This window comes from Macaca nemestrina, chromosome 7 (genome assembly GCF_043159975.1).
Source record: "Macaca nemestrina isolate mMacNem1 chromosome 7, mMacNem.hap1, whole genome shotgun sequence".
In the NCBI taxonomy this organism is placed as follows: domain Eukaryota; kingdom Metazoa; phylum Chordata; class Mammalia; order Primates; family Cercopithecidae; genus Macaca; species Macaca nemestrina.
In genome coordinates this window covers 122,981,847-123,002,750 of record NC_092131.1, presented here as the reverse complement: position 1 = coordinate 123,002,750, position 20,904 = coordinate 122,981,847, and the positions used below count along the sequence as shown (strand labels likewise).

General features: G+C 58.5%; 2 protein-coding genes across 3 annotated transcripts in view; one reads left to right on the top strand and one right to left on the bottom strand.

Annotated features, from left to right (window-relative positions):
• The first annotated feature begins 3,735 nt into the window (after positions 1 to 3,735).
• On the top strand, positions 3,736 to 11,813 carry LOC105493152 (A disintegrin and metalloproteinase with thrombospondin motifs 7-like). Of its 2 annotated transcripts, none has more exons than XM_071100847.1 (7): positions 3,736 to 4,685; positions 5,009 to 5,142; positions 6,056 to 6,176; positions 7,415 to 7,659; positions 7,941 to 8,082; positions 9,000 to 9,151; positions 11,452 to 11,813. In XM_071100847.1, exons 1-6 carry the CDS (start codon positions 4,106 to 4,108, stop codon positions 9,107 to 9,109), a joined length of 1,332 nt encoding a protein of 443 aa, XP_070956948.1. In that variant the 5' UTR covers positions 3,736 to 4,105; the 3' UTR covers positions 9,110 to 9,151; positions 11,452 to 11,813. The 2 variants fall into 2 exon arrangements, with proteins under 2 accessions (XP_070956948.1, XP_070956950.1); XM_071100849.1 differs by having other exon boundaries at positions 3,737 to 4,685; positions 9,074 to 9,151.
• A 1,699-nt stretch (positions 11,814 to 13,512) lies between these two features.
• Positions 13,513 to 20,904, bottom strand: part of LOC105493153 (TBC1 domain family member 2B) — an 82,775-nt gene continuing 75,383 nt past the window's right edge. The window contains exons 12-13 of the mRNA XM_011760627.2: positions 20,478 to 20,599; positions 13,513 to 16,889 (exon numbers count right to left, since the gene is read on the bottom strand). Of these exons, the coding sequence (XP_011758929.2) occupies positions 16,694 to 16,889; positions 20,478 to 20,599 (318 nt within the window). The 3' untranslated portion in view covers positions 13,513 to 16,693. The remainder of the gene's footprint in view (positions 16,890 to 20,477; positions 20,600 to 20,904) is intronic.

Sequence of the window (20,904 nt, the reverse complement as noted above, 5' to 3'; positions counted from 1 at the left end):
TGCAGGCAGCCTGGGCCTGGCTTCAGATCCTGGCCATCACGTCCCTCTTGTGTGACCCAGGGCAAGTGACGTATGGGCCCTGAGTGTGTGAGGAGAGATGATGGTAGAGTCTGCCCGGGATGTTGTGAGGAGCAAATGAGAGGGTATGCCCCCAGTACCCAGGGCCAGCCTGGCACGTGGTCATCTTGGGCACTAGAACTGCATCCAGCAGCTGCTCATCTGCCAACGCCCGTGTTTGAGGGTCTGTTTCCAGCCAGCATGGGCAGTCTGGGTGATTCCAGGAGGATTCCAGGGTTCTCAGTAGAAGTCTGGTCACCTTGGCTTTCTTCTCTGCAGCTCTGGGCAGAGCCAGGGGCTTGTCACTGGCCAGGGGACTTAGGAGACCACACAGACCACCCACCCCACCCTGGGTCTCCCAGCTGCCAGGCCCACTCCTCTGAAATCTGGGTTTTGGGATTCCATGGTCTGATCTACCCTCCCAGCCTCTCTCCACACCTGCCTTCAGCGGTCTTGGCCCTGTTTCCAGACCCTTTCATGTTCTCCCAGCCTCTCCACATCTCGGAGTGTCTTTCTCTCCCTGCTGGACTCCAGGATCCATCACCTTTGCCCTTCTTCCCTGTGCAACCCCCCGCCTGTCCCAGTCAGGACTGTATGCTCATCCTGGCCCTCTGGCCTGGCACCACCTGCCCTGAGGCCACCCAGACTATAGAACTGGAGGGTTTGTGCCTCCCCATCTCCCCTGCCTGGCTAGAGGCCCCAGGTCCCACGGGTCCTGCCTCCCTCCGTTGCTTCTGCCCAAGCCGTGGCTGCCTGGGTCATCCCCAGCCCTGCATGTCTGCGTGGCTCAATTCTCCCCAGCCACTGCTGCCCCCAGAAGGCCCCAAACCTTCCTCCAGGACAGCAGTGAGCCATAGGTGGGGTGGTCAGCGGGTTAGGGCACTCCTGCTGCTAAGCCATAGTGGTGTCTGCCTAAGGTCCAGCAGGGGCAGCAGGCTGGTCACTGGTCCCAGAAACAATAGCATGGCCAAGGGCTGTACAGAGTGAGGCAGGGTCAGAAGTGGGTGCCAGCCAGGCCTGGGCTGCTCTCCCCAGGGCCCCCACCTCTGTGCTCCCTGCCTCGTGGTGTTGTGTCTGGGCAGCCTTGTCTTTGGCACACCGCAGCAGCAAAAGTGTATGGTGGACACAGATGGCGCCTGCTCATGTCTGCCATTTTCCCCACCACCGCTGCCAGGGAATGCTGGCTGGAGGAAGGCCAGAGTAGATAGGGTATGACAGAGGCCGGAAGCCAGCCCTGTCGGTGGGTGGGGGAAATGGACAGGCACGGCTGCCCTGCCTGGGTGGGGCCATCGGAGGCTCTGTTGTGTCAACTGTGATGTGATGTTCTCTGGATCCTTGTTGGGCCTGGCTCCAGGGTCTGGGCTCAGGGACGGAGGCTGCAGGGTCAGAGGGCAGCGCCACATGAGGGCTTGGCGGTCCAGGAGGCCTTCTGAGGGCAGGGCCCTGGCAGCGTGTGCAGAGGGCTGGGATTGGGGTTGGGATTGTTTAGCCAGCTGGAGTGCCCAGGAGGTGAGATGAGAGAGGCCGGGAGGGCCTGTGCTGCTGGCTGTGGTTGGAGGATCAGCTGAACCGAGCGGGGAGGCTGGAGTTTCCTATAGCTGTAGGGCTCTGTGTCCCCTCCCACCTCTCCTCCTCTCCCGGCCCCACCAAGACTTCTCTGGTGGGTCTCACAGGCTGCGCCCCCTCCATCCTCTAGCTGTGGGTGGGGCCCGTGCCTGGATGACCCTCCCGCCAAGGACATCATCGACTTCCCCTCGGTGCCGCCTGGCATCCTCTATGATGTGAGCCACCAGTGCCGCCTCCAGTACGGGGCCTACTCTGCCTTCTGCGAGGACATGGATGCGAGTGGGGCCGGTGTGGGTGTGGGGGTGTGGGGACCCGGCAGGAGGGCTCAGGGGACAGCTCTCACCAGCCCGTGGATGCCAGCCTGGGAGTAACCTCGCCTGGCCTGGGCTGCGCCCCCGAGTGATACTGTGAGACGTCAAGTGGCCTGTGGGAGAGGCCAGGGATGGGCGGCCACAGACCCAGCTCTGATTTCTGGGTCAACCATGGACCAACTGTGACACTTTGGGCAAGTCCCTTAGCCTCTCTGGAGCTGGCTCATGAGAGGGAAAAGGAACCCCAGTGGGGAGGGTCTATTTATCCTGGAGAAGATCACCTGAAGTGATCTTCCAAGGGGAGTGTTTCCAGAGGAGGGGCTGGGCCGGGAGAGGTGGGGACAGTTGGGGATGGCTCTGAGCAGCGCGGCCCCGGGCACCTCACACCACCACATGGTCCGGGGAGGAAGGTGGGAGCAGGCACACAAGAAGGGACCTCTGGGGGTCAGTGGGCCCCTGCCATGTGGAGGGGTGCCCAGGGGACCCTTGGGGACAGGGAGGGGGCAGGGTGGGTGGCGGCACTGGGAGGGGGTGAGGGTATGGCCCGTGTCCTCCTCCTTGCAGAATGTCTGCCACACACTCTGGTGCTCTGTGGGGACCACCTGTCACTCCAAACTGGATGCAGCCAGGGTGTGGGGAGAATAAGGTAGAGGATGTCCCCAGTCCCAGCGGTGGGTGTTGGAGAGGCCAGACCTGCTGTAACCAGGCCCTGGGGTCAGCCCCGGCTCACGGTCTTGCTTGTGCTCCTAGCAGAGCCCCGCACTCTCTACAGCCCAAGGCCCCATCTGCAAAGCGGAGGCACTGGGGCCAGGGCTTGATTCCATGATTCCCCAGGGTGTCTTCAGCTGAGTCAGCACGTGGGCTGTTTTACTCCCTGCTCAGCTCCTCCCTGTGGCCTGGGTCACAGATGATTGTGATGATTGTGAGGGGGTCTCTCTCACCTTCCATCCTTCCCCTCTGTGCCTTTCGCAGCCTTTCCACCCACCTTGTTCTCACTAGGGTGAGGATGACTGATAGGCTGGGGGGTGGGGTGGCTCTACCTCCATCTGTCACAGTAGTGGTGTCTCAATGGGGAGTGCGTACCCGTGGGCTTCCGGCCCGAGGCTGTGGATGGTGGCTGGTCCGGCTGGAGCGCCTGGTCCATCTGCTCGCGGAGCTGTGGCGTGGGCGTACAGAGCGCCAAGCGGCAGTGCACGCAGCCTACGTGAGTGTGGGGCCCAGGGTGCCCTGGGCAATGGGACAGAGGGACCCAAGCAGTCAGCCGATTGCAGGAGCTTGGCTCTGTCCCAGCCCCTGGCTCTGAGAAGTGTCTTCATAATGGTCAGTCCGAGTGTCCAGGCCACCTTGAGTCACTTTCAAGCAGTGTTCTGGGGGCTGACAGGGTCCCCACTGCTGACCCCTTTCCAGAGAGCGGGACACTGCGGCCCAGAGACTGGAGAGACTCATCAGAGGCCACATGGCAAAGCAGCTGCTGGTTGGAAGGAGGCAGGAGAGGGCAGTGGCGAAGAGCATGGGCCCTGGACCTTAGACGGCTCTGAGTTCGAATCCTCTGTTCGCCCCTTCTCTGGGCCTCCGTTTCCCCGTCTATATAATAGCAGTGCCCATCCAGTAAAGTTGTAGTCGGGGGCAAATGCAGTTTACGCAGGCCAGGCCCTCAGTTTTGCAGCTCGTCTGTAGTGGGCACTCAGCGGGAGTGGCTTGGTGGCCTCAGAGGCACAAGGGTCTGAGATGAGACTGGGGGCAGCTGGGAGGATGGGCCAGCAGTGAAGGGGTGGCCTGAGGTGAGTGACTTCACCTCTCTGGGCCTCTGTTTCCCCGTCTAAACGGTGGGGTGTGAAGATCTGGTGAGATGCAGAGGCCAGTGGTACTGTAGACCTGAGGCACTACCCGGCTAATCTTCACTTCCGGAGGCCACCTGGGGCAGGCATGGGGTTCACAGTCAGCCCCACCCAGGGCCCTGTGCTTACCCAAGATTGGCCTGTGGCCCTCCTGCCTCCTGGCCTCCAGGTCTGAGCTGGGTGGTGGTTAGCGACCCTGGCTTAGATGCAGAGGGTTTCAGGAGCTGTGCTCGGTCAGACCTCTCAGCTGGCTGGGGCCCTGGGCGCTTCCTTTAGGCCCGGGCTGGGGTACTGCCACCAGGAGGGAGGCTGAGGACTCAAGGGCTCGTTAGGATGCTGGTGTCATGGGTCGGAGACTTGGAGCAGTCCCTCCAGCCAGTGCCAGTCATGCCTACAGCTTGTCCCAGCTTCTCAACAGCCCTCTGCAGAGGCAGCCCCAACCTCACTTTATACTGGAGGAAACTGAGGCCCAGAGGGTGGCTGAAGACTTGCCCCCGATCACACAAGCAGGTTGGGGGCAGAGCTCAGGCTTCCTGTTGCCACCTCCCCGCAGGTCCTTACAAACAGGAAGGGTGTGTCTGGGCCACAGGGTGGGCAGCCCAAGGGAGGAGAACAGCGTGCACAAAGCTGGGCGGCAGGCATCTCGGGGTGTGGGTGCAGGAGGAAGCCGCTCGCTCTGGGCTGTGGCCATGCAGTAGTATTCACCAGTCCCTCACTAGGGCGCATCCCGGTCCTCCCCACAGGCCCAAATACAAAGGCAGATACTGTGTGGGTGAGCGGAAGCGCTTCCGCCTCTGCAACCTGCAGGCCTGCCCCGCTGGCCGCCCCTCCTTCTGCCACATCCAGTGCAGCCACTTTGACGCTACGCTTTACGAGGGCCAGCTGCACACATGGGTGCCCGTGGTCAATGACGGTGAGTGCTGCCTCCCATGGAGACACTGAGGCTCAGAGGGCTGGGGGTGTGTGTGTCCAAGGTTACCCTGTGATGCAAGCAGGCGGCCCAGTCTCCACCCCAAGCCTGGGCCGCTTCCAATGTCCCCTGGGGCTGCTGCTCACCCCTAGCTCTCCAGTCTGCAGCCTTGCAGATAGCTACCAGCCCAGCCGGAGCCTCCAGCATGTTGGTGCTGCTTGGGAGCCTCTAGCCTGCTATGGATGTGTGTCACAGAGGGGTCTTCCTGATGGCCTTCACATTCCTGCCCCAGCTGTTGCTGACGGCTCTTCTACTTGGGTCCCCAGTGAACCCCTGCGAGCTGCACTGCCGGCCCTCGAATGAGTACTTTGCCGAGAAGCTGCGGGACACCGTGGTTGATGGCACCCCCTGCTACCAGGTCCGGGCCAGCAGGGACCTCTGCATCAACGGCATCTGCAAGGTGTGCCTGGTTAGAAGAGGCTCTCCCAGCACTGGCTGCCCACAGCCCCACTGGCAGGCCCCAGGCTCTCTCCTGGGTCCCTCCTGGTCCTCCTCAGGCCACCCTCCTCATGCTCTACCTTTGGGCTTCCCAGCCCCTACCCTCTATGACCTCTAAGGCAAAGCCCCTACAATGCCTCCTGGCACTGGGGACCCCTCCCAGTCAGGCCTCGCCCCCTGCATCTCCTTGGATGCCTGCACCAGCACTGCCCCAGCCAGGAAACCAAAGCCCAGGCAGTGGCTTGACCTCTTGCTGGCTGGCTGACCCCAGGCAGTGGTTTGCTCCCTAATAGAAGGGGTTAAATGAGGTGGCACAGGTGACATGAAGGGCTCTGAGCCCCGAAGAATAGTGCTCAGTATTTGGTAACAATTTCTATTCTTACTTTTAATAACAACGATGGCCTCTCCTCTTTGCCTATGTCCCCAGCCACCTACTTGTCCCTGCTTCTTGCCCTCTAAGCCTCTGGGGTATCAAGGCCTGGGCTCCGAGGAGGACCAGCAGGGAGGTGCCAACCCCCAGTGCCTTTGACGTTGAAATTCCCTGCATGCGCTGGTCAGGAGCCCGTGGCGCGTCAGATCCCCTGCCTGCCCGTGGCCTTTGCAGAACTCTTTCCTTCTCTTGTCTCATGTGATGCTCACGACATGCCTTTAAGCGAGGGGTGGGTCTCCCCATCTCACATCTGAGGAAACTGAGGCTCAGGGAGGTAGAGAAGTTCACCTGGGTCAGAGGCACAGCTGGGGTGGGGCAGGGCCAGAGAGAGGCCTCCTGACCCCCACTCCCAGCTTTCTCCTCCTGAGCCTGGCTGACCCCCGGGGCTGGGACCACAGAGGGCTGGCCGCCAGCACCAGGAGCCTCCCCTCCTTGTGTGTTGCAGAATGTGGGCTGTGACTTTGAGATTGACTCTGGTGCTATGGAGGATCGCTGTGGTGTGTGCCACGGCAACGGCTCCACCTGCCACACCGTGAGCGGGACCTTCGAGGAGGCCGAGGGCCTGGGTATGGGGTGGGACTGCTGTGGGGGAGGGGTGTGCTCTTCACCTGGTGACCCCTTCCCCATCTCCCCTGGGCCCCTGTCCTTGGCCTCGTGGTCCCCACCCAGCCTGGAGATGGCTAAGCAGGGAAGCCTTGCTGGGGTGGAATTCTTGCAGGAGTCAGGGGACCCCTGGCCCATGTGCAGAGACCTGTCCCCATGGGGAGTCCTCCTGTCCCAGAGACCCCAGGCAGGGCCAGCCTGGCTTGTGTGTGGCCCCTGGGCCTTTCAAAGAATGGTAGTCTCCTCCTGAAACTTCTGAGACCCCCAGCTCTGTGCCCTCACCTCCGATCTGTTTTGCACACATTGCTCAAATACGGACTGTGTGCTAGGTGATGGGGACATGCAGGCAAAGCGCTCAGTCCTGCAGGGGGCAGAAGCTTCTGGTGTGACCAGTGCAGTGGAGGGAGGCCCAGAGGGCTATGGGAGCACCGAGGAAGAAGGTCCTGGCCTGGGGAAGTCAGGGAAGGTTTCCTGTAGGAGGTGGAAGTTGAACTGAATCATAAAACTCAGAAGTGATGGAAGGGGCCTTCCAAATGGAGGAAAGTGCTTGTGCCAGAGCCTGGAGGCAAGAAGAGAAGGCAGGACCAGCTATGGGGCCTTGAATGCCAGGCTGAGAAGCTTAGATTTCATCCCAGTGCAATGTGGTGGATAAAGCACTGGCCCTGGAGGCTGCTCATATCCCAGCAGGACGCTCATGCACGTTACCATCCCTGTCTGCCTCTCTGCTCATCTGTAAAATGGGGATAACAATAGTACCTAGGCTATAGGGCCGTTACCCATGAGCTTACACAAGTGCTGAGAGTAGTGCCTGGCACGTGATGGGTGTGACGGAAGTGAATTGAATAAAAGCAGGCTGTGTGGGGATGAGGAGGGTGTCCCAGGAGAAAGGCCTGGGCACTTTGTTTTTTTTAGAAAGAGAATTAGTGTAGGGGATGGATCCAGTCTTATGATGAGACCAGTTTAGGTCCTCAAGAGAGGGGTGACGGGGCATGGCCACGGGGTCAGGATTTGTGGCACCTCTGTGAGGTTTTGGTGACCCATGACACATCTGAGCAATTTTGGGAGCTCAGACTTTAAAGCTAATGGTGAAATCTTTGGCATCAGCAGGCGGAGGCAAGTGGGGAGAGACGTGAGGGAAGCGGGTGGGAATAAGCAACCTTCTCACCCTGGGCGCAACCTACGCACAACCCTTGGCTGACAGGTTATGTGGACGTGGGGCTGATCCCAGCCGGCGCACGCGAGATCCGCATCCAGGAGGTGGCCGAGGCTGCCAACTTCCTGGCACTGCGGAGCGAGGACCCGGAGAAGTACTTCCTCAATGGTGGCTGGACCATCCAGTGGAACGGGGACTACCAGGTGGCCGGGACCACCTTCACATACGCACGCAGGGGCAACTGGGAGAACCTCACGTCCCCGGGTCCCACCAACGAGCCTGTCTGGATCCAGGTGCCTGCCTCCTGAGGCCCAGGGTGGGGGAGCGGAGGCGCAGTCCCCAGGCTCAGCACCCCTCATGGCAGGTCTCGTCCTGGAGGAGTGAGCCCTGGGTCAGTCACAGAGCCTGGCTCTGAGCCAGGCCCTCCTGCTGTGGCCTCTACCTTGGTTTCCCTATCTTTAAAATGGCCCATTGGTGTAGCTGCAGTTCACAGAGGTGGCTGGGGTTGGCTCCTTTAGGACTGGGTGGATGGAGAAGACACCTCGTGCTCACGGGCTGCTGCCTGCCCACCCAGCTGCTGTTCCAGGAGAGCAACCCCGGGGTGCGCTACGAGTACACCATCCACAGGGAGGCAGGCGGCCATGGCGAGGTCCCGCCACCCGAGTTCTCCTGGCACTATGGGTCCTGGACCAAGTGCACAGTCACCTGCGGCAGAGGTGAGAAGTGGGGCAGGCACAGCCCCGCCAACAGGGGCTTCGTCTGTGGACAGGGACGCTGGCTTCAGCTTCCAGCTCACTGCTGGGCCACCACGGGTTTGGAAGTTGGCTTCTCTGAGCCTCAGTTCCCCATCTGTGAGATGAGGCTGGCAACCGCCCCATGTCCCAGGCGCACTGGGAGGGTAAATGGATGAGGCAGGTGGGTGCTGGCTCGCGGCGCGTGCTCAGTGTGCTCCAGCTCCTGGCGTTGTCCCTCCAGCGGACACAGCTCCCTCTCGATTGTGTCCTTGCTCAGCTCCGGCAGGTCTTGTGCCTGCACTCCTGCTGCGTCCTGGAGACCAGACCAGTGGCCCCTCACCACCCTGACTTATTTCCCTGAACTATTTATGAAAAGTAGGACAATTTCTTTAACTCCGACTCTTCCTCCCCATATTTCCCTCAGTCTCCCCCAATGCTCCTCAGTCCCCGCTCTCTTTATCTCCTCCCCACTGCTCCTCGGTCTCCCCTCCGCCCCTCCATGTCCTCCCCACTGCTCCTCAGTCTCCCCTCTGCCCCTCCATCTCCTTCCATACTTCTCAGTCTCCCCCCATGCCCCTCGGTCTCCCTCCTGTCCTCCAGTCCCACCCATGCCCCTCGGTCTTCCTCTCCCCGCTCGGTCTCCCCCGCCGTTCCTTGGTCTCCCCACACCTCAGTCTCCCCCTTTGTCTCTTAGTCCTCCCTTTTCCCCTCAGTCTTCCCATCATTGACAGTGTCCTCAGGGTCTCAGAATCGGGAATCTGAGATACAGACATTTGAGCATTCCTTAAAATGCTATTATGATGACAAAACGAAAATGGAGAACTGGGCAGATACCTTTCAAAGCTAGGAAACCCATGTTATCTAATACAGCTGTTTATTTTTATTTTATTTTATTTGAGATGGAGTCTCACTCTGTCACCCAGGCTGGAGTGCAATGGTGCAATCTCAGCTCACTGCAGCCTCCACCTCCCAGGTTCCAGTGATTCTCCTGCCTCAGCCTCCTGAGTAGCTGGGATTTACAGGCACGCGCAACCAGGGCCCTGCTGATGAGGTAATGGGGTTTGAGGCAGGAAGGGCCTCCCTTCCAGGGTTCTGCTAATCCCAGTGGTGGGGGGTTTCCTGGCCAGCTGGGTCCTGGTGGAAGGACCTGAGCTAGATGTGGTTCTCCACAACCCCGCTGCTGCCACACACACACACACACACACATATACACACACACACACACACACACACACACACACACACACACACTCATACACTTCCTGCAGCCCCAGCTGCTCTCAGCAGTGCTGAGGGCAGAAAATGGGGTGGCCCTGGAGTGTCACCTAGGCTCCCCTCGCCAGCTGTGTGGCCTTGGGCTCCATTTCCCTCTCAGGCCTTCATGTGCTGAATAAAGGGGCTGCCAAGCCCCATCCTTGCATAAATGAAGTCTGGGCATGAAGGGCCCAGCACTGCGTGGGCATCGAGGGGATACTCAGGCAAAGCGGCTTCTTCCCCTCTACCAAAGCCAATGTCATCCCCAATTGCAAGGTCAGGGAGAGGGCCTGGGGCCAACCCTGCCAGTCTAAGGAATCCAGAAGCTGTGGTGTGAGGAGCTGCGGCCCCTGTGCTATTGGCTGTCTGCTCCCTACTCCTAGGACAGAGTCCTCAGCCAGGGCCCTCAAGCTGGCATTTGGGGCCCCCTGCAATCTCCCCGGTCTGCCTTCTCCCCTTGTCCAATACAGCCTTCTCTATCTGCACTGGCTCCTGGGCAGCCCTCATTCAGGCTCAGAGTGGCCCATGCCATGCCTCGTTACCCTGCCTCTGGCAGGGGTGGCCTTCCTGCCTCAAACCTCAAGGCCCAGTGGCAGTGCCCCCACCCTGTCCTGCCTGCCCTCAGCATGCACCTAGCCAGCATCTCAGAGTGCTCCTGTGTGTCGCCTAAGCTGGGTGCTGGCACCATCTCTCTCACCTTCAGGGTTAGGGCTGGCCAGAGGGAGCAGGGTGGTTATTATCTCAGGGGATGAGGACCAGATGGGGCAGAGAACAGGAACTGAAGCACCTGGGGGCCTAGAACCAAGGACGGATGGCCCAGGAGACTCTGGGCTTGCAAAGTCTCCCAGGGGCGGGTGTGAGTGAGCTGCAGGGAGTGGGCTATGGGGGCTGGTTAGGTGGCTGAACTAGAAGCTGTCCTAAGTGAGGAGTTTTCTGCCACCAGTGAACAGTGGAGGGGCGGCTGGGAAGGTATCTTGGACTTGGAGACCTGGAATTCCCAGGATGTTTTGCTGGTCTGTGGGACAGTTGGTGGGACATGTGGAAAGCCAGGAAACTCCAGAGTGTGTGGTCACTGCAGTGACACAGCATGGCCACATCCGTTTGCTGTGGAGGTGGGGTTGACAGAGGAGGGAACGAAGGCCCAAGAGGTGAAGCAACTTGTCTGAAGTCACCCCAGGCGACCAGGATGCAGGCCTGCAGATGTGCGCTCTGGAGCTTTGCCTGGAGCTGGGGTGGAGGAGCCTGCCTGCTGCCTCGTGCCCTCTGCCGGGCCTGGGGGATGTCCCAGGCCCAGGGATGGCTGCTGTCCTCCTATTCCTCCTGCTGGAGTAAGCTGGGTCTGTCAGCAGCAGCAGCAGCAGCAGAATCAGGAGCAAGGCCTGGAGGCTGGAAACAAGCCACCTCCCAAAATAGCTCTGATAACCACGGGGCAGGAGGGCCCAGCCAAGCCTCAGCCCTGACAAGCACAGCCTGGAGCTGGCCTGGGCTCAGTCCCTGGTTTCTGCTGACGGCCTCTAAGGCCCACTCTCTCTAGGCTTCGTGGCCCACCTGAGAAGTGGGAGGTTGGCCTGGGAGATAGGACCCTGTGACCCAGAACCCGAGGCTGAGTACAGCCCCCGTGGCTGGAGGTGGTCACGGAGGCCTGGCAGGACAGATGTACTGGGGCAGGGGGTGGTGGTGGGAGTGGATGGCAGAGGCTGCTGCAGGCTGGCAGGAGGTCCCTGGGACCACAGTTCTGTGCCAGGATCTGTTGGGAAACACCAGGGGTGAGCAAGGATGGAGATGGGGTGGCAGGGCGTTGCCCCGGGTAGGCTTTCACGGGCATGTGAGGGCATCAGGGTGGGGTGTCAGGACCTTTCCTCCAGAAACCTCAGCCCAGCAGCGCCCGTTCTCGAGTCCTGGGGTTGGCCATGAGCAGGTGGGACAGAAACAGCAACAGCTGGAGACCTGCAACTCCGGTTCAGGACCCACTCCAGAAACTGGGGCCCTTTGCTCGGTGGGGAGCTGCTGGAGCCTCCTTAAGGTGGTTGGCATGGGGAGCCAGGTTCTGGGTACCCCAAACCACTGGTCCTGATGCCCCTCTGCCCCCCACTCCAGGCTGTGAGCGGGACCGCCTGTCCTTCGGGTTTTGTGAGACACTGCGCCTACTGGGCTGCTGCCAGCTGCCCACCGTCTGCACCCAGTGCTGCCGCTCGTGCTCTCCGCCCAGCCACGGCACCCCATCTCGTGGCCATCAGCAGGTTGCCCGCCGCTGACTGTGCCAGGATGCACAGACTGACCGACAGACCTCAGTGCCCACCACGGGCTGTGGCGGAGCTCCCACCCCCTGCGCCCTAATGGTGCTAACCCTCTCCCTACCCAGCGGCAGGCTGGGGACCTCCTCCCCATCAAAAAAGGTACTTTTTTATTCTAACAGTTCGTGTAACATTTATTACGATTTTACATAAATGAGCATCTACCATTCCAAAGCACAGTGTGACTTCATCCTGGATTTGGAGAATCTTAAAAGTCAGAAACTCTTCCCCCAACCCCTCTGCCCAAAACTCCACCACGGCAGCACCTTGGCAGGCCCGGCTTTTCACGTGCTCCTCTGGGGCACATCTGCAGTGGGCAGAGCAGCAGTTGGGTCCATGAGATCATGGCGTCTGGTGAGGCACAGAAGGCCTTGGAAGCCGGGGGCTGCTGCCCAGGGAGGCCTGTGTGCAGAGGGTGGGGTGCTGGGGGCAGGAAGGTCTTCTGGGCAGGGGCACAGCTTGGCCCTTACTTGCTGCCCGCCTGAGGCCCCACTCTGTGGTCCTCAGAGACCTGTTCCACAGGGATTGGGCCCACCTTGTCACTTGCAGGGACTGCCCCTTGGAGTGATGGGGACTGGGGCCCCCGGGGGCACCTCCCTGGCCCTGTTGTATCTGTTGATTTTTCTGCAAAAAGTGGGCAGAGAGGAGAAGAGCAGGCTGGCCAGCTGTGCCCTACTGTGTCTGTCCCAGGACTTGGAAGGGAGGGAGGGAGTGTGGCCAGGGCGGCTGCCTACAGGTGCATATCCTGCTGCTCCCCAATTCAACATGCTCACCTCATTTCACGCCAACACGCCCCATCCTCAGAGGAGGAGCCCAAGGCTCTGAGAGGAAGTAATTGGCCCAAGGGCACATGCCCTGCTGACACAGGCCCATCCTAGGCTCTGACTGTCCACCTCCAAGCTCCAGGCCACCCTGAGCAGGTGGAAGAGGGAGAGGGCCCCGAGCAGGCCCCAGGGGCGGCTTTGCACAAAGCGGGCAGCCTGCCAGAGTTCACGCAGGAAAGCAAGTTGCTGGGCAAGCTAGCGTGAGTCCAGCCCCGCTGCGCCGCCCGCGGGTGGAGGAGCGTCAGGAGTGCTTCCTGTCTGTCTACAGCAGCCCGGCTGGCCCAAAGAGACCCTGGGGACCCATGCTCTGAGTCATGGCTTCCCGGGCCTTAGTCAGAACTGCCCCTGGTGGCAGCCCCTTCCAAGGGGTGGGGAGCAGAGCCTGTCGACTTGCTCCTGACCCACACACTGAGCCAGTCCCTGTCCCAGCTCTGCCGCCGCTGCTGTGCTGTGTGACTTCAGGAACCCCCAGCCTCGCTGAATCCATGTCCCCAGAAGGGAAAAGCCTGCCAGGCCTTGCCTTGCCCTGTCTGGGAATCCTTGCGGGAGCCACCCCTGAAACACCCCTATGGGAACCCCTTTGGTCTTCATCATTCTTGGGTGTTTTCCACTGACGGCTGGGGGTGTCTCCGGTGGCAGCTGGGCCTGAGCTGTCAGCCCAGGCAGGAGACAAACAAGCCTGTGACTCAGGCAGGGGATGGCACAGCTGGCGGAAGGAAGCGTGCCTGTTCTTTGTGGCTGGGTGGGGGGGTTATCTGGACACAGGGAGTCTCCAGGTCCTGGCTTCCCACCTTGGTGCCCCCAGCCCACACCTGCAGCTTGGCCATGGTTCTTGGGGCCTCCCAAGGCTGACCCTGCTGGGAAAGGCATCCTGACACACCCGCCCCAGGGTAAGCCAAGGGCAGGGACACCCAGAAACGCCAGGCTGGAAGGGTGGAGAGCCCCTCCTCACCCCCCAACACCAATAAGCCCTGGTCAACCCTCCAAGCCCTTGGGGTGAGCCTCATCACTAGTGACTATAATGGAATTTCAGTGCAGAATATCATACAAATTAGTTTATTTCTTCCTTAGTATTACAGTTCCAAAATGTAACCTGAAGGTCAGCACAGGAGCTGCTGTGACATAAAAAGAGAGAGTCACCTGGCGCCCCCTGCAGTCCTCCAGTTGCCCAGCAACGGTGGGACACTCAGTGGCACACACTAGGTCTCTGTATGGCCTCCCACCTGCAAGGACTTCCCCGGGCAGGCCCAGCTGCCCAGAAGCCCCGGAACACACAGGAAGACAAAACTATAAGATGGCAGGTGGGGATCTCTGCAATACAAACTTGTAGTTAGAAAACCCAACCGAGCATCTGTCTAGGATACTTCCTATATCAATATACCGTAGTTGGAACCAGAACCGTCTCCAGCCATCAGCAGTCTTGGCGGCTACTGTACAGCTGTCAGCATGACTACAGGCAGCGCCCGGGGCTACCTGGGGTAAGAAGTGGGCCCGCACATCACAACAGCGAGTCAGTGAGAGTCAGGGCCAGAGGGAAGAGCAACTCGGAGGCTCAGGCTGGCACAGATACAAGGGAGTCACACACATAACGTAAGAACTTGTTATATAAAATAGATATGTGGAATCTAGAAACACCTTGAGAAAATAGCCTATAAAAATATAAATTGTAGTGAAAGCATACAAAAGTATTAACAGAGGTTCAACCCATTAAAAAAAACCCCATCCATTTAAAAGTTGGCAATTCCCAGCAGGTGTGGGGAGGGAGCTCCCCTCGGTCCTGGTGCGTGTATTTGGACAGGCCTTTGGGTTTCTCAGCTGGCAAGGTCCCCCTTGCAGGGGCCATGGGCTGAGTGTTGGGGCGAAGGTTCGGAGGAGGAACAGCAGTGTGGGGCAGCCCCTGCCAGAAGGGCCCCCTGCCATGGCAGCCAGTGGAGGCCAGGGACCTTCAGGGCACTGGAGGGGACAGAACAGCTCTTTCCTCAGTGACATGAAGGGGGGAAGTGTTAGCACGAAAGAGTGGAGGCCGCAGTCCTGGAAGGAGGAGTTGGCTCCATCCTGTTCCCAAACTGGAACCAGGCGGAGCTGCCCTATCTTGCCTTCTGGATGCACGTCACTTGATTCCAGGCAGGAGAACCTCTGAGAAAGTGTCCCCAGTCCCTTTCCTCCAGGAACTCTCCTGCTCTCACACACACACTGCCTGGCAACTGCTGACAACTGTCTGGGAACACGAACATACCACTGTGGGTTGCAGCCATGACGGGACCCTGGTCAGGTGCATCTCTCAGGGCAAACTGGACAACACAAGCCTGTCCCTAAAGGCAGCATCTTAGCCCCAGGACATGGCAGTGTGTGCTGGCATGTTCCAGGGGCCATCAGCTTGGAAAGTAAAACCTGAGGGCAGCTGGTGCCAGCCCACGGGCCCAGCCCCATTCCTGCTGCACCTCCTCAGCAGCCGTCCCCCAGGCTGACAGCTGTCATTTCAGATGGGCTGATTTGATTCGAGCGGACTACAACGCCCAGCTCACAGGACAACTTCCTGAAGGAGTCAGACCTCAAACTGCTGCTCTCAAAGACAAAGACAATGGCAAAACCCATTTTTGATGCCTGAAAAGAGACAAAGGCTTTTGGCTAAATATAGAGGCCAGCCCCTCTACCCAGTGAAACGTCAACCAGCTCCACTAAAGACATGAAGCCGGAGCTCAGTCTAGCGTGCGGAAACGCCAGCTTCGCCGTGGCACTGCTAGAAAGTTGACAGCACAAAATAACAGGAAAAAAGTACTTCTTAAAACTGCATTGCTTCAATTCTTAGTCTCAGTGTGTTCGTATCAACAAAGGATGATTTCCAGTTTTTTTCAGGTAATACGAAACATTCCACCGAGACCGTTTTTCTTGTATTTTCGTAACACTGTGCCAGAAAACATCGTCTCACATCTACGCATCAGGGATGCTCTAGAGGGATTAAGCAAAAATGAGCTCCTTGCTCAAAGCCTCTTCCCAGCCTTCAGAAAGGCAGTCCTGTGAGTTCCCAGAAACTGCCGTGTCAGAGGCACCAGTGACCCCGCATCCTGGCAGAGAACAAGGATGCTTCCGGGCAGTGGTGGGGTGGGCACACACCCGGGAGAGCTCACCCAAGCCTGGGCCCCAAGCAAAAAAGCTTCCCAGCCCCGGACACTGGCAGCCGGCCTCCTGCACAACCCAGTCAGGTGGAGGAGACACCAGGAGCATTGGCCATCTCCAAGGAAGCCAAGGTTTTCAACTGTCCAAGAGCGTTCATGCTGCAGCTGCACCACTGCCCTGCAAAGCGCCACCGAAAAGATTCCTCCATCCCCTCGACCAAGGCCAGCCCAGGGGTGGGTCTGCTTTGCAATATGCCGGTCCACCGTTGACCTGGAATCCTGAACTGTCGTACTTGGTGAATGATTCCCACAAGTCAAGAAGGGCATTCCACAGAATCTCACCGAGCCACGCCAGGCACGCGGCAAGCTGGGGACAGAGCAGCCCAGTAATCTGCAAACGCAGGCTGGCCATGAGAAGTGAGGGCGGGTGTCTGGGCAGCCAGGCCCTCCCCATGCAGGCTGGGAGCCACTGTTGGAAGGGTTGCGTGTGGAAGAGCAAAGGTTATTCTAGAAATGGGGCACGGCTAGCAGCTTAAAGCCACTGGTGGGAGGTTCACAGGCTTTCTACAGTGGCCATTTCTGAACAGGCGATGTGCCTGCCTTTCTAAGGCAGTCCCTTTTCATACCGACCTTATGCCTGAGGCAGCAACCCTCTGGCCTACAGGTGCCTGAAGCACAGTGGGCATCCTTCACAGCACTGCCATTCAAAACCACACACCACTGCCCACTATGTACAGGAGAGAGAACATGGGGAGACGCCCAGCAAAGCAAGGTTTCAGGGGGTCAGAGCACCGACAGGCTGATGGAGACTGGAAACAGGCTCTTGCAAATAGCCACTGGTAAGCCTGAGGATCTACCAATCAGACAGAAAGCATGACTGAGATACGTGTAACCAAAAGCATGGCATGGAAATGGCTGTAAACAGATGAGACCTCCCACCCCTGCCCCCGCACAGTGGGAATTGAGGAAGTGCAGTCTGGCTTTGGACATCTGCCCAGCAGATTCCCAGAGGCCACACACGTTACATTCTGGCTTTTAAGCGTGCTTTCACCCTTTGGGCACACTTTGGTTGTGAAGGCAGGAAGAGCAGCGTCCCGGGACCTACTCAGGTATCCTCCTCCTCGTCGCTGACCAGCTCACCCTTGTCAGGGCTGGTGTCCCGCTCACGCAGGAAATCCTCACGGATGGCCTCCAGCTCGGTCAGCTCCAGCCGGACCTTCTCCAAGTGGTAGGCGCGTCGGTTCCGGATCTGGCGTAGGGGGAAGGGGTTCAGGTCCCCAAAGGAGATACTGATCAGCTTCCTGGCAGGACACAGGGGAGAGACAAGAGAATCAGCAGCGCTCACGTGAGTGCTCACACACAGCCCTCACAGGCACAGCAGGTGGCCTGGGGCAGGGTGGGAAGAGCGCTGGCCAGGCTGGGGGTCTGATGTAGAGGACGAGGCCCACCTTCTGCAGAGAGGTGACAAGGAACAATGGCCCAGCCAGGGGCAGGTTCAGAATGACAGCCTGGACTCCAGCTCTGCCACATGCTTGCTGTGTGACTGAAGTCACCCCCTTTTCTGGCCTCTGATTCCTCATCTGCACACTGGGGATGACAGTAGTGCCACCTCCTAGTGTGTGGGATTACTCGAGTTCCCACACATAAGCGCTGAGAAGAGTGCCCGGCACTTGCATGGTAATGACAGGTGCGGATGTGTCTGCATCCTCAGGTAGGCATGAGGCCTGGCACCAGGCATGAGTCCGGGACGTCTGTGTCCCAGGACTGATTGACTGGGAATGAACACAGGCCCAGGCAGTCCTGGCGATGACTGTCAGAGCCAGTCGGCAATGTGACAAGTGTCCAGATGCAGTCTACAGAGAAACGTGCAGCTCGTGGGTTTCACATTATCCCCAAGTCAAGGCTCCAATTTACAATAAAAATGTTAATGTTGTGATCACTTGCTCCTAACCACTGGTCAGTGGCTTAATAAAAATAAAACTGGCCGGGCACGGTGGCTCAAGCCTGTAATCCCAGCACTTTGGGAGGCCGAGGCGGGTGGATCACGAGGTCAGGAGATCGAGACCATCCTGGCTAACGTGATGAAACCCCGTCTCTACTAAAAATACAAAAACTAGCCGGGCGTGGTGGCGGGCGCCTGTAGTCCCAGCTACTCGGAGGCTGAGGCGGGAGAATGGCGTGAACCCGGGAGGTGGAGCTTGCAGTGAGCCGATATCGCGCCACTGCACTCCAGCCTGGGCGACAGAGCGAGACTCCGTCTCAAAAAAAAAAAAAAATAAAAAATAAAAAAATAAAAAAATAAATAAATAAATAAAACCAAAAGCTGTCCTGAGGCCTGGCTATGGATTTGTAGCACTAAGGAGTCAGCCACGCTGGTCTCTGGGGATCACAAAATAAGCCAGTTCCTCCAACACGGGGCCACCATCTTCCCCTCTCTGGATTCTGCCAGGCCCCAGACTCTCTGTATCCAGCAACATGGGCTCATTCCTTTCCAGTCAACCGAAGGCCCAACAGACTCACCAGCCCCAGGAAAAGCTGTGATGAAACAGAAATGCCCTGAAGGACTTCCTGCCTGTCCCCAGTGGAGCGGGCCATTTGCTCCTGCTGCCGTCAGCCGCCTGGGTTCCTGTCAACACACGGCGCACACGAGGACGCAGCCTTCTGTGTTTCCAAACCCCGCTGCCTGGACATGCTTAACTCGCGTCCAGAGGCTCAAGGTCAGAGAGGCCAGCTTTATTTAAATTCCGAATTCCCCAGCGTGTGTTCTAGAACATGGGAGCACCACAGAACAGGGAAGACTCGAGCACAGGGTTCCCCGCTTGTGGATTTCTCAGGTTCCACCTCCTGCCTGGCTCTGCGGACCAGGCTGCCAGCCCCACCAGGCGGGAGGAGGCTTCATGTGAACGGGGCACAGGGTCCCCACTCACCAGCACTTTCTCCCCCATAGCTGTCAGCCCACAGCCCCCACAAACCCCAAACCTAAGGCGCCCACCCCTCCTGTGCTGCAGAACGTGAGCCCGAAGTGTAATTCTTCATTTGCTCCTCAGTCAGGAGCTGACAGAGGCCTCTGAGCCCAGGCTGGCACCTGGGAAGCCAGATCCCACCTCTGCCTCAGGCCTGGAAGATTCCTCTGGGAGATGAGAAGGCGCCCCGTGGTCAGCTAAACTTGGGAGACGATGCTCAGCACCTTGAAAGGCTCCCAGAAGTTCTGCTGCAGAGCCTGGTTCAATCCTGTTTAATCCCCGTCTCCTGAATGCAGCTGACCACACAACTCCCTCCCTGTGTTTCTGAAGGCCACTCACTGTGCTGCAGGACTGGCCTCCTTGCAACCTCTAGTCTGGGGAGCTCATTAAAACACTGAGGCTGCAGCCCATAGGCGGGTTATGGGCCCCTGCAGTCTTGATAACATTGGGGAGCCTGTCACTGTGGCCTGGCACTCCTTAAAGCACCTGCTGGTCTGGCGACCCAGCTTTCTAAAGCAAGCTGCAGGGGAGACTGTACTGCGAGCCGCTCGCAAGGAGGCGCTGCAGGACCATGCAAGGTCCAGCAGTGGTGGTACCAGGGAAGGGGCGGGCACTCGCCAGAGTCACGCCCACTCGCCTCTGCTCCTCCTGGCAGCGCCTGGGACCCAGTACAGAACTGAGGGCAGCGGCGCTTCCGACACAGCCCTAGCTGTCGGCATGGGTGAGCTCATTCCGTGTCACTCTCAGGAATCCTGACCCAACACGAGATGAACAGAAACTCTCAAGGCTCACCCCAGGACTCAGAATCAAACTTTCTCCAGCAAATATGATTCCAATATCCTTTCTCATTTGGCAGAAATCAGGGCACTGTTGTTGGTGCTATTAGTAAGCCTGAAACTTACAAACCCACTCCCAATAAAAGACCCTGAAAATAGCAACGACCTCCAGGAGGCCTGGCATGGCCTCAGCCAGCACCTCAGCTCCCAGTGTCTGAATCAGCTGTCAGGGTCAGAGCAGCCAACAGCTGTGGTCCAGGGGACACACAGACAAAGGTGGCCCAGAACAGGCAATGATTGTGTGGCCAGGGAGGATTCCTGAACACTTGGCCTCCCAGGCCAGAAACTCAGGGGTCCTCCAAGTCAAATTCCTCCCTCCCTCTCTTCAATCTACCCTCCTTCTCCATCTGTGGGACCACCTCTCCCCCAGGTCACCACCTCTCTCCCTAGAGCCCTCTAACAGTCACCAGTCCTGCCCCAATCTGACCTGTTTGTCTCTTGCCTAACCCTGTAATACTTCCTAGCGCTCAGGATGAAGCCTCAAGTCCTGAGCAAAGTCTGTAAGCACCCTGACAGCCCAGCTCTGCTATGGCCCAGCCACACTGGCACCAGCCGGGCTGAGCTGCCTCCACACTTCCCCAAACACACTTGCCCCACAGTTCTGCGCCACCGCTCCTGAAGGACCCCTGCCCCCATACTGTTTCCTTGCTGCCCCTTGGCCAGCTTACTCAGCCTTTCTCCGGCCTGGGCTCCCTCTACCACAGCACGGATCAAATGATGCGCAACAGTGTCCCCAGCAAGGTCTTCTAGGACAGGCCTTACTCTCCATCCGTCATCCTCAGTGTGCAGCACAGGCCCTACCACGCAGCAGGTACTCAGTAAATGCTTTCTAGACAAATGAAACTATTGCTGTTGGTTGTTGGGATCTGTGTTTGTAGGACAAAGGACAGAATCATCTCAGTTCCTCCTACGTAAGGCTACTTGGGGCTCACACCCCTTACTCCTTCCTTTCCCTGGAAAGCAATGCCCCTCCCACACCGTACACCTGGCACGGCTCTGAGTTGGAAGACAGCAAGGACACACTACTCTCAAGGAGGCAGGGGCCAGGCTTCCTGCTCTCCTTGACATCTGAGAACTCCCCAGGACTCACCTAGCATCAAGGATAGTGCGAGTGAAGTAGCGGAGATACTTAAATATAGACATGGAATCTTGCAATTTCAAAATCTCCTCTTCCTTGTACTTAAAAAGTGCCAGAGCAAAACGGAAAATAACCTGTGGAATAAACAGGGAAATCTGTTAGCGGAAAAACCCTCGTGGGTCCAGGCACAAGGCTGGACTCCAGGGGGGTGCTGGCCCCACTGGGGACAGGGGGACATGGCTTGCATGGGCCCCAACCTGGGGAAAGACAACTGACCTGAGGGGCAATTTTTCCTGGCTAGGCCAAGACTCCTTTATTACAGGAAAATAAACTCTGGTGGTTTTCAACAACACATCAGCCCAAACCAAAAATCTCCTTATAGGAGATCTTTGTGGAATCCTTTCATATTCAGAGAACACTTCTAGTCAATAAAGCATAA

What these genes read in the sequence shown, in the direction of transcription:
- LOC105493152 (XM_071100847.1), top strand. Translation starts at nt 4,106, where the DNA reads ATGCTGGTGTCATGGGTCGGAGACTTGGAGCAGTCCCTCCAGCCAGTG. An exon ending in GCATCAACGGCATCTGCAAG is followed by an intron (nt 5,143 to 6,055) that starts GTGTGCCTGGTT and finishes TGTGTGTTGCAG; the next exon opens with AATGTGGGCTGTGACTTTGA. An exon ending in CGAGGAGGCCGAGGGCCTGG is followed by an intron (nt 6,177 to 7,414) that starts GTATGGGGTGGG and finishes CTTGGCTGACAG; the next exon opens with GTTATGTGGACGTGGGGCTG.